The sequence below is a fragment of the Ictalurus furcatus genome, chromosome 21 (genome assembly GCF_023375685.1).
Source record: "Ictalurus furcatus strain D&B chromosome 21, Billie_1.0, whole genome shotgun sequence".
Classification (NCBI taxonomy): domain Eukaryota; kingdom Metazoa; phylum Chordata; class Actinopteri; order Siluriformes; family Ictaluridae; genus Ictalurus; species Ictalurus furcatus.
Window position 1 is genome coordinate 12,173,233 of NC_071275.1, and position 13,417 is coordinate 12,186,649.

The 13,417-nt window shown below is 36.2% G+C and overlaps 1 protein-coding gene across 1 annotated transcript in view; it reads left to right on the forward strand.

The window, feature by feature from the left end:
* The first annotated feature begins 403 nt into the window (after positions 1-403).
* Positions 404-13,417, forward strand: part of LOC128624695 (nck-associated protein 5-like) — a 41,134-nt gene continuing 28,120 nt past the window's right edge. The window contains exons 1-3 of the mRNA XM_053652358.1: positions 404-1,178; positions 7,167-7,241; positions 9,026-9,196. Coding sequence (XP_053508333.1) covers positions 9,038-9,196 — 159 coding nt within the window. The 5' untranslated portion in view covers positions 404-1,178; positions 7,167-7,241; positions 9,026-9,037. The remainder of the gene's footprint in view (positions 1,179-7,166; positions 7,242-9,025; positions 9,197-13,417) is intronic.

Genomic DNA, 13,417 nt, shown 5'->3' on the forward strand with positions numbered 1-13,417 from the left:
AAAGGAGGATGAAGAAAGAGATGGGGGAAAAAGTCTGATAAAAACAGAAAAGCAGGATAAAAAGTGAAATAGCAGAGAATATGAGAAAGGGATGAAAAAGATGAAAGGAAGGAGGGAAGGGAAAAGATGAGTGGTAGAAGTAGAAGAGGAAATAAAGAAAGGAAGGTGTGGGAGAAAGAAAAAGAGGAGGATAAGAGGAGAAAAGAAGCATGTATATAAAAGAAAAAGGAGAGGAAAATTAGAACAAATGAGAAGGACAAAGAAATTGTCAAATAAAATGACAAAAAAGGGAATATAAAAAAGTGGTAGGAGAGAAACAAAAAAAAGAGAAAATAGAGAGAAAAAATTAAAATATGAGCAAAGGAAAAACAGACTGAAAATAAAAATAAAAGTGTCAGGAAGGGAAAAAACATTTATTTTAAAATAAGGGGAAAACAGAGCAGAAGATGAAAAAGTAGTGAGGAAGCTAAAGATGTGGGAAAAAAGAAGGACATGAGGAAGGGGGTAAATGGAAGGGAAAGAAATTAGATGAAGATAGAAAAGAGGAGGTGATAGGAGGGGGAAAAGAAGGGACAGGGAGAGGGGAAGAGCAGAAAGAGACAAGAAAAAAGAAAGTAAAAAGAAAAAGAACTAAAAAGAAGATTTTTTTTAAAGATGAAAGGGGTAAGAGGAGAAAAAAGAGGGGGATAAAGGAGAAAAAGAGGCAGAGAGATAAAAGGAGGAGACAGGAGGAAGAATGGGGAAAGAGAAGGAGAAGAGGAAAAAAAGAGGAGTAAAGAGAAAAAGGAAAAGAGGAGGAGTGGGGGGGGGGGGTGACTGAGAGACTGACCCCTATTTCTCTCTCTCTCTCCCTCGCTCCGGAACAATGGCAGATAAGCAGATGATGCTTCTTTCAGTCTTTCATCACTGCTGATCTGAATTACACACACACACACACACACACACACACACACACACACACACACACACGCTGCAGCTGCTGCACGGCTCCTTTCTGGGTTATGGACACGCGAGTGTGTGTGTTTATTTTTTCATTGGCAAGAGAGAGAGAGAGCAAGAGAGAGAGTGTGGCATTCTGGGAAAGAATGAGAGGAAATGAGAGAGAGAGGAGGATGATGGAGGGATAGAAGACGGAGAGAGAAGCAATCCGTATGTCTGATTTTGGTCGAGGTGAGAAGGTAGGATGCAGTGTGTGTGATGTGTTTAGTGAGGTATGCATCATTGTGTGTGTCATATTAGCATGTATCATATTAACCCATGTGATCATGTGGTGTCTTTATGAACACAGGCATGCAGTCAGCTGCACACACACACACACACACACACACACACACACGTACGTTTTTGCCGTATTGCACTACAGGACATGCATGTGTGTGATTCAGGGGTTTTAGCTAATGTGTGTGTGTGTGTGTGTGTGTTTGTGTATAGAATAAATACTGTCTTGTGCATATGATGCTAAACTGGTGGCCATAATCTTCTATTGCTTGTTAGCTTCATTAGCCTTGTAGCTCCAGGGCAAAATGTTTAAAAACTAGGGCTGCAACTAACGATTATTTTGACCATAGATTAATCTGTAGATTATTTCCTCGATTAATCGATTAGTTGGATTAAAAGGCCCGTTTTTATTTTCTGTATTTATTTATTTTTAAAAGTGTGTTATTTCACATTCTGCTCGACGTTGTCCTTCACACACTGTGTAAACTGAAGGCTATGATAAAGGAATTAAATGTATATGTGTTATATACTATACATTATGAGGATTTTAAAATATTAACATTATATTTTGAAAATAAAAACAGCTGATTGTCCACAAGCTTTAAAGCACAATCATTATATTAAAAACACTAAAGAATAAAATCAAAAGCAGAGACTAAGTGTTAAGTGGTAAGAGGTTGAATTCTGCAGTAACACACACATTCACTCATCTAAACACAGTAACATGTTCCTTTATTCTGTAAATGTACCACACTTCTTAGATTTATATACAATTACACGTTCTAACCCCATTACAGTTACCCTCTCATAAACACACACTTACTTTAGTTTATAAATATCAATAAATATAGCATCAAACAACATATTTGATCAGAATGTATATTTTAGTCAGAGTTATTGAGTGATTGCGGCGCACAGGCGTGGACTTGTGGAGTTTAACGGAGACTCACTCGCTGTCAGGACAAGACTTTATGTAAAATGGAAATACTGGTGTGAATTTCTAACATTTACAGATAAGGATATAAACGTAAACATGTCATTTCTGTGCTGAAGAAAACATGTCTGGAACACGTTAAACTGCACACACATCTGTCGCAGCGTCTGACACGACAAGCCACGTTAATACACGTTAATACTCTTAGCAGTTTGTTTGAAGCGCTTAATATAAAACATTTGCACGTTTTGGACGAGCTGGATCCTGCACTTTTCCTTCAGCAGCAGCTCACTCTGTGACCTCCGCTGTTTTTCACACAGGTTTTATTCATAGAAAAGGCCAGCTAAGTTAGCTAATATTAGGTTCTTAGCGATAGCAGGAGCACATAGAGGCGTGCCCAAATTTGCATATTCATGCATAAAGTCCCCTCCAATTAGTGTGTGCTCTACACCGAAGACATTTGGGTTTGAGATCAAAAGATGGAGATGAGACTAGAGTTTAAGATTTCAGATTTTATTTCCTGATATTTAACATCGAGACGTGTGAAATATAAAACACAGAACATTTTGTATCAGACCACACAATTTGTAGGTGAGCAAAAGTATTGGAACAGATAAACTTCAAGTAAATAACACTTAATATTCGGTTTCACAACTCTTACTTTGGTCAGTTTGGTCATTTACACCAAACTCTTCTTCTGTGAAGCTTTTCCAGGTTTTTACTGCAGCTTTTTTCAGTAGTTGTTTATTTCAGGGTGATTCTCCTTTCAGGAGGTGAAATGCTGCTCAGTTGGGTTAAGGTCTGGTGATTGACTTGGACAGTCTAAAACCTTTCACTTTTCCCCCGATGAAGTAAATGGTCTGCACTTTTATAGCACCTTTTCACCTTAGCGTTTCTACAAAGCACTTTACACTGTTTCTCATTCACCCATTCACACACTCACACACCATGCAAGGCGCTAGCCTGCCATCAGGAGCACCTCGGGGTTCAGTGTCTTGCCCAAGGACACTTTGGCATGTGGGCTTGGGATCAAACTGCCAACCTTTTGGATCATTGTCTTGATGCATGATGAAGTTCCTTGTAAATTGTCAGACAGACTGTTTCTGTAAACTTCTGAATTCATTTTGCTGCTACCATCATGAGTTCCATCATCAATAAAGATTAGTCAGAATGTTCCAGAAGCAGCCATGCAAGCCCAACCCACAACACTACCTCCACCATGTTTCACAGATGAGCTTGTATGTTTTGGATCATAGCAGATCCTTCCAGATCTTTCCATCACTTTGGTAGAGGTTCATCTCGGTTTCAGAACTTTTGTGCATCATCTCTGCATTTCTTTGTGAATTCCATTCTGGTCTTCTGATGTGTACTGCTGATGAGCGGTTTGCATCTTGTGGTACGGCCTCTATATTTCTACGCTCAAAGTCTTCTTCGAACGGTGGATTGTGGATGGTGGATGGTGGAACGGTGGATTGTGATACCTTCACCCCTGCCCTTTGGAGGTTGTTGGTGATGTCACTGTCTGTTGTTTTTGGGTTTTCTTCACAGCTCTCACAATGTTTCTGTCATCAGCTGTTGTTGTTTTCCTTGGCCGACCCGTTCAGTGTCTGTTGCTCAGTACACCGGTGGTTTCTTTCTTTTTCAGGACATTCCACATCGTTGTATTGACTAAACCCAATGCTTCTGCAATGTCTCTGATAGAGTTTCCCTCTTTTCTCAGCTTCAAAATAGCTTGCTTTTCTCCTATAGACATCTCTCTGATCTTCATGTTAGTTTATCCTTTTTAACAACAAATGCAGTCTTCACAGGTGAAACTGAAGGATACAACCAAGATTAGACGTTCAGAGCTATTTACTGTTTAAACAACCAGTCTAACAGGACACACCTGGGGAACAAGAAACACCTGTCAGTCACATGGTCCACAATTTTTGCTCGCCTACAAATTGGGTGGTCTAATACAAAATGTGCTGTGTTCTATGTCGTTTAACACGTGTACATATAAATACCAGGAAATAAAAGCTGAAATTCTAAACTCTTTTCTCATATTCATTTTTTGATCTCAAACACAAATGTCTTCAGTCCACAGCAAAAAAATGAACTAGTATTGTGTTCCATTAGTTTTGGAGGAGACTGTATTCATAAATCCTAAAGCCATTTCTAATAACTTCTTATGTAAGCTTTATAAACGTTCCTATAACATTGCTGCACCACTTTTAGTTGCAGAAGCGTTAAAAATGAACAAATGCCTAAATGTTATCATAATGTTCATTTTTGTTGAACTGGAAGCATCACGTAAACAATTTTAAATCATGTTTTTAGAACACTGTACCATTAGCAGGAGACTTCTAATAAATTATTTTGGATGAGGACATTTCTGGACAAATAAAACTGGGGGCGGGGTTATGTTCAATTTGAGATGTTATTAAAATAATATGGTAACTGGAACATGTATGCTAATCGATCTAGCTAGCGTAATCATTTTCAGTACTTTAGTACTCGGGGTTACTGAGGCTCAGTCAAGTTCACTTTTTATTAACGTTTTATTAAAGTAACATTGCAGAATTTCATCCAGAATAATTTTAGCGAATTAAACCCTCCTGAAGTTTGACACACAAATTTGCTTCGTCAAAAACAACAGCAAAAAACGCTTCAGCCGTGTTGACCTTTAAAGGGGCGGGGCTTCAAACAAAGAGCATGAGATCTGAGATTTTAGAGAAACATCTCTGACTTAAACAATTAAATAGATTTCATTCCATTTATCTTAATTATGTTAGTTTTAAACTAATTATTTATTTATACACCCATCTTTTTTTATTAGGATGCGTGACAGGATTGAAAATGAAGGGATTTACATTATTATATTTTGTTTGTCAATATTCTATCATGCTAACGTACCAGCGTACAGGGTAAAGTCTAAAATAATTATCACAATTATTTGATTGTGATTCACAACGATTATTTATTACTCAGCCAAGTTAACCAAATTTACCACACTTTACTAATTGAACATTTTCTTTCATTAAACAACACTAGCACATGCTAACTTTCAAAGCGACTTGAAAAAACAAGTGTATGCTTTCACAGACACTGATTATTAACATATTTATTCCAAAATTGGCACTAATTAATTTTTTTTAAATCATGCATGACCAAACCGACAACGAGTACTGACCCAATCTTACCCCACCTGAACACTTCTGAACAAGCGCAACAAGAGTTCACAGCCACGTGGCCCTCATAACATTCAGATATAAAGAACAAACCACAATGACACAGAATGTAAAGCTGACGCAGTGTACTGTATAAAACCAGCACAGACATGTCAGCGTGTGCAGCACGGCCTCCTGAATGGCTGCGTCGCATTAATAAACCTGGTCGCAGGTAAACAGGCTAATGCACTCAATCCATCGATCGCTGCCTCTCAATAAAAAATCAATAAAAATTGATCTGAGTTTCCAGAAAGTGGTCCTGTCTGAACGTGTGATATTGATTAAACCATTTCTATACATTACAGTAAACATACTGCGGGTTTTATTCTCATCCTCGCATGCTGTGTTTCACACGGCTGTTAGCAAAACACGTTCAATATACACATCAAACGAGGCGATGGACGAGAAAACATCCTGCACATGACAATTGCAGTTTTAATGGCAATGTTTTCAGAATTAAACCTTCAACAGAGTGTAAATGTGATCACATGTCGGAGTTCCAGATGTTACACCGCAGATGTGACAATCGATAGCCATATAGCTATTTCCTCCATCATTCGCACTAGATAATTTATCCAACTACTAAAAATATTTCCTATCAGTATCCAGGATGCATTCTTGGTTGATGTGTGTAGTTTAGCAGGTGATGGGAAATATTTAGGAATATTTGGCGTGAGCTCAGTAGTGAACCGTGTCTATAGTGTATTTGAACCAACTGGAGTGTGTTACGTTTAAACGTGCATGTGTAATGAACTTACCCTGTGAACGTCTATTTTTCTGCTGTTTGGTGGATGGGTGGGAAACAATGCGCCACCGGGCAACTACACATAAACAATCTGCCTCTGTCATGAGTAAATATTAGTCTTGCAATTCCACCTTATTTCATTATTTATTCTTATCCATCCATCCATCCATCCATCCATCTACCTGTCAATTGAACTGTGATATAAATTTAGAATTGCACTATAACCCCTCCCATTATAATAACCCCGCCTCCACCATTAACCCTAACCAATCAAATTCCTCTCTGTCCTCATAGGAATGTATGTTAATTTATATGCATTTGGTTTTGCAATGATCATTAGCCAATTAGAGACGCAGATCTGCAGAGAGTCATTAATATGCATTTAATAATGAAATATTTATAACTGAAATCTGGACTATGTTTGGAGCCTTTTAAAAAATCTAATTAAAATGAAACTCTCTCATGTTCCCAACACACACACACACACACACACACACACACACACACACACACACGTGCACGCGCACACAGACACACACACACAGACACGTCTGTCTCTGAGCTTTTTTGTCGTGTTTTCTATGTGCTTCCTGTCTGTCTGTCTGTGTTATTTATAGTTTTGGACTCTTTCTTTCTCAGTCCTACTGTTTCCTGATGTTTTTAAATGACACACTCAGATCATCAGTATTTAAGACCTTTTAATTTTCATCTTTCAGCGTTAAAAACATCAAATATAAATTCTATAATCACTCTGAAATCTTATAAATATACAAACTTTTTTCTTTTTTTACAGTGTCAGCAAACATTTATACACCCCCCCCCCCCACACACATTTACTTTCTATTTTTGCTGTGTTTGACATTTTAAAATAATAGTGAAGAGATCAGAATGATAAAATAACATACGGAACAATGCAGTGCACAAAAATACATTACTAATCACGTCATAAATAAAACAATTAACTATATTTATTTTGGTTCTGTGCAACGTGAGATACAATAGAGGGAACAATATTAATGTTTCCTCTGTGTGTGTGTGTGTGTGTGTGTGTGTGGTTTAGACACAGTTTGAAGGCAAAGCTGCTGAATTTTCTTTTCATTCGAACCTTTAGCACTGTGAAGAGCTGAAACCTGAGGTGAGTAACATATAAATATAAACACTGTGATATTTATAATAATAATAATAATAATAATAATTATTATTATTATTATTATTATTATTATAGGCACTTTAACACACTAATTATTATTATTATTATAGCCACTTTAACACACTGTTATTTGCACTGGATTTTACTGTGAAAATGAGATTTGTGAAGATTTTAAATTGCACAAGGTGCCTGATGTACTCACCCTTAAAATTGACTTCTTGTTAAAATGCTGCTTTCACACTAATAGTGAATATCAGCAACTATAAACTAACTGAAAAAACACCAACAGTTATTTCTGTAATAAACAGCACAAATTCGTTAACATAACAGTCTAAACAAATAATCCACTGAGACGTTGTATCTGAAACAGTAATATACAAGCTGTTTTGAAAATAAAACAGTGGTGGGAACAGTACAGTGTGAGAGACACAGCACTTCAGTATACAGAGAGATATATAAAGTGAAATTGTTTTTTGTTTATATATTTAACAGAGATTAAGTTTTAAAGTTTCATTTTCAGAGGTTAAAAATGGTGCTTCGAGGAACATACAAGGCCAAAAACAGAGTAAAACCTTTTGTATGTTAGTGTGGCTAAGGCCTGAGTTTTAGAGCTAGTTTCAGCTAAAATCACTGACTGCACCATTAACTGAGATATTCATCTCTTTACCCATCTGCTCACGTGTCTAAGCAACAACTTTACTGAATTATTATGTATATTATTACGTATATTATTGTGTCAGACGGCCTACAGCACAGACCCGTATTCTAAGAAGAAAGGACAAAAAGCCAGTCACAGAATAAAGCAGTTAAATGGAGAGTACGGAGCGAAAGAAAGACTCCAGAGCTCTATTTTTAACAGCAGAAACATCACTGAAGGCCACTGGTTCTCCTAATGGTCTTTAATGGATCTCCTAATGGTCTTTAATGGATCTCCTAATGGTCTTTAATGGATCTGTTCCACTGTGTAACATTCAGAGCTGATTATATCATTTATTAATCCAGATTAATGATTAATTATTAATCACTGCTTTATTTTACTGCTTCCTGTCAACCTTTACGTTAATAAATACAAATTTTATTTATATGGAATAATATACATTATTTATCCAAAGAGGTCATTATGTACACATTATAATTATAATATGTCTATAAGTAGAATGTAAAGAAATAACAAAAACATATATAAAACAATACAGTCTATAAATGATTAATTTATGTTAATATAAATATGTATTATTATTATTATTATTATTATTATTATTATTATTATTAATACTTACCCTCAAGGCCTTTACTCCTGGTCAGGGTTGTAGTGTTGATATACTACAGCCAGGAAATCTGAAATAATTATATTTTAGTATTTAACAAATTATACAGTTGTGTCACACAACATCGCACATATTTTATATTCTATTATTATCTTATATTTTTGGCTCGCTACATTCTAAGACTTTATAGATATTATATGAGTGGTGTACACTTTGAAAAAAGTGTATTTTCTATATTGTTTAAATTGAACGTCAAGTTTATAATTGTGCTGCTTTAGAATAAACGATTATCACATAATTATTATACACATTAGTAAGCAAAAATATTAACCAATATATTTCATTTTAGACTAAACTTTCCAAACAAGGTGTTATTTATTGTTGTTATAAATATAATCTATAAGCAGCTTCATAACTGAATAAAATCTGTACGTTAATGACAGAACTGCTGTAAGTGATCTGGTGTGTAGATTTATAAAGGAGTATAAATGTGTGTGTCAGCCCCAGGTGGAAATGTCGGGCGTCTCAGATCTGAGAGAGTGTGATGAGGCGGGTGTGTCGGTACAGGGTGACGCTGACGTGCTTTTGGAGGAAGACGAGGAGGAGGATGAAGAGGAGGAGGACGACACGGCGAGCAATAAAGAGCTTTTAGAGAGACTCCGAGATCTGGAGGTAAAACTGTACACACTATACACACACAAACCACACACACAGAGTATATTCAGTCATGTGAGAAAATAAGTACACCCCATTGTTGGCTTTTTTTTTTTTTTTTTTTACATATTTGGACGAGCAAACACTTGATCATCTTTGAAACAGTGTCTATTAATAAAGTTTATATACTTGAACAGAACCACAAGGACAATTATCTTTTCAAATCATTTATTCAACAGAAATATCAATAGATGTGATATTCTTCTGTGGAAAAAGTAAGTACACCCTTGGCCTGAGAAGCTAGTATTGCCCCCTTTAGCAGAAATAACTTCTTGTAGGTGTTCTGCATAATTGTCCAACAGGCTCGCTGGAATTTTTGACCACTCTTCCATGCCATATTATTTCGGCTGCAAGATGTTTGAGGGTTTTCTTGCATGTTCTGCCCGTTTCAAATCCCAACACAACATTTCAATGGGATTCAAATCCGGGCTTTGACTCGGCCATTCCATAACCCTCCATTTCTTCTTCCTGAGCCATTCCTTGGTGGATTTGCTAGTGTGCTTAGGATGATTATCCTGTTAAAAGGTCCACTTTCAGTTCAACTTTCAGACAGATGGCCTCACATTATCTTCAGGCTCTCTTTGATATGATGCAGAATTCATAGTTTAAGCAATGAATGTAAGCTGTCCAGTCCCTGAGGCAGTGAAGCAACCCCAAACCATAACATTTCTACATAACATGGTCTCCGGCAAACATGTCTGGTATTACTGTGGCCAAACAACTTTATCTTTGATTCATCTGTCCAGAGCAAATCATTCCAAAAGGTCTGGTCTTTGCCTATACATTCATTGGCAAACTGTAGTCTTGCGAAGGCTTTTTCCTGGCACGCCTCCCACGGAGGTCAAATGTGTGTAATCTCTTTCTGATTGTAGAAGCATGCACTTTCACACCAACAGCTTCAAGACTTACTAGCAGATCCTGTGATGATATTTTTGGGTTATTGGAGACTTCTTTTTGCATCAGCCGGTCTGCTCTTGGGCTGAATTTGCTGGGACGGCCAGTCCTGGGTTAATCAGCAGTCATTTGTAATCTGTGCCATTTGTAGATGATGTTTCTTATAGTGGAATGATGCATTTCAAGTAATCTGGAGATCTTTTTAAATCCCTTACCAGACTCATAGGCATCCACAACCTGTTTTAAGAAGGCCTTACAGAACTCTTTAGATCTTGGAATGATGACACCACACACCTCAATAACAAAGGGAACACCTGACACTAGATGAGAGGGGTATAAATAAGACCGGTTCCACCTGCACTCCCTAAGTAGGTTCTGATCACTGGCACCAGATCTTCAACACCTGACTCTAATGTTATGGATTTGAAGGTGTGATAAAAGTAGGGGTGTACTTACTTTTTCCATATGACTGATGTTTTTTGTTCATTTGAATTGTGAGAATGACTACAAAATGTCACCTTTATTAATAGGCACTGTTTCAAAAAGGATCAAATGTTTGCTTGTCCAAATATGTCAAAAAAGCCAACAATTTCAATGGGGTGTACTTACTTTCTCACATGACTGTACATACACTGGACTTCTGAAATGATTTCTAAAGCCATAAAATGTTTACTGAAATAAATTCCAGTAAAAATGATAATTCAGTTATCGAATTCATCACCCAGTAATCTAATATGCGGTTAGCTAGTTAGCTAATTAGCACGAGCGCTAAAGTAATTTTTTTAGCCAACGGTTTCGTTGGAAAACTAGCAAAAGTTTAGCTATTAAGCTACAGTTTCCTCACACATATGTTAATATCTAACTTTATATTTATTTTATAAACAATGGGAGGTATAATTCAAAAATTATAATAACTATGTTCAAAAAAAAAAACGTTTTTACCTCAGTTACATCCGTCCTGCTCTCTGACGAGTGCTGCTGGGAAGTTAATCCCGGAAAGAGTCGACTAGAATCGACTCGAAAAGTTCGAACAGTAGCGAACCATCGATCGCGAAAGAGTCGGTTCTTTGAATCGAATTCCTGAGGTCATCGTTAGGAGTCAAATCACTGTTCTGAAGAGCCTTTAGGAATCAAATTACTGTTCTGAAGAGCCGTTTTCAGAGATTCGGACAGCCGCAAAAGATCAGGCGAAATTGGAATGCAATTTTCGAAGTTAAAATGCAAAAGTGTTGTAACCAAATATTTATATCTCGTTTCTATACAGCTCTGATTATATAATAGTAATAAAAAATAAAATATTTTAACAGTCATAGAATATTCTTACGCATCTACATATAATTTTTTTCAACTTTATTTACAGCCTACATTATATCTCATCTAATTTTATCATTATCATTTATTATGTAATTGCATGATAAAAGTGAAGCATTGGAAGTAAGAATTTGGTAAATTGTTCATTCTTTCCATAATAAACAGGTGCATCTAAAAAAATTAGAATATTGTGGAAAAGTTCATTTTTCCCGTAATTTAATTCAAAAAGTGGAACTTTCATATATTCTAGATTCATTACACATAAAGTGTATGTGTTTTGTTTTAATATCGATGACTACAGCTCACGGAAATCAAACATCCAGTATCTCAAAATATTAGAATAAAGAGTTTAGATAAAACAACATAAATCAATAAAAATAAAGTAAAAATCTAACAATTTTATTATTTTAAAGAGAAAGAGAGCGAGAGAGTGAGAGATACAGGCCCGGTTTCACATGAAATGAAAAATATTAATATTAAAAATAAATAACAGAAAAATAATTTTCTTTTGTCCATCATGAGGCCTATGATGAAATTCATTGACACACGTTGGCCGCTAGAGGGCGCCAAGATCGTGGCAATGTGATTCAGAAATAAAACATAAGGCTCCATCCCAAATGCTGAAATGTATTCCTAGTCAGTGTTCTTACTACTATGTTGGCCATTTTCCTAACACCAGAACACATACTTTATTCTGACAAGTTTTCAGGATAACTATCACTTTATTTTCAAGTATATTTTAGGATGTAGCCTTCTCATGGAGAGAATAAAAAACACAACAATTACAGACTAAGTTAATATAAAAAATACCATATTCTACATTTTCTATTCACACAACAACTGTTAAACCTCATGTACTGAAGGGCTAGGTCCCCGTAGTATATTGTAATTAGCAGGCAGAGTCGTTAGCTAGCTAATATTTCAGCAACCATGACACGATAATCTGCCGTTTCTGCTCTCACGTCCCAACGCGCACAGTAACGTTTAAAAAAGTAGAGCAAAGAACAACACCAGCGTTATCAGGGCTATCAATTATTTTGACATATTAGTGTGTGATGTGGGAGAGACTGGAATACACACACACAGTTGCATCATTTCCATCATTCTTTATCAGACTTTGTCCACACACACACACACACACACACACGCACACACACAGCTGCATCATTTCCATCATTCTTTATCAGACTTTGTCCACACACACACACACGCACACACACACAGATGGATTGACCGATGCGTGTATGTGTGTGCGTAGCTTATTGAGTTGAACATCACGACTGCAGTTAATCTCAGTGTGTTTGTGTTTGATGTTATATTTCTGAGTGAATGATTTTTGTTGTTTACTTTTAAGTGCTTTTGTTAAAGATTTCCCTCGTGCTTCTCCTGCAACATCAACACCAACCTTACTGTTTCTTATTAATGAGGTTTCTATTAACGTTCTTTAATTAAATTTTATTTATACAATGCTTTTAATGATAGACATTGTCACAAAGCAGCTTTACAGAAATGTTATAGTGTAACGATTCACTCTTATAGTGTAACGATTCACTCTGTTACAGTGTAATGATTCACTCTGTTACAGTGTAAATATTCACTCTTATAGTGTAACGATTCACTCTTATAGTGTAACGATTCACTCTGTTACAGTGTAATGATTCACTCTGTTACAGTGTAACGATTCACTCTGTTACAGTGTCATGATTCACTCTGTTACAGTGTAACAATTCACTCTTATAGTGTAACGATTCACTCTGTTACAGTGTAACAATTCACTCTTATAGTGTAACGATTCACTCTGTTACAGTGTAATGATTCACTCTTATAGTGTAATGATTCACTCTTATAGTGTAACGACTCACTCTGTTACAGTGTAACGATTCACTCTGTTACAGTGTAACGATTCACTCTTATAGTGTAACAATCTTATAGTCACTCACACTTTGAAATTTCTTTTGTACTGATTTTAATTTG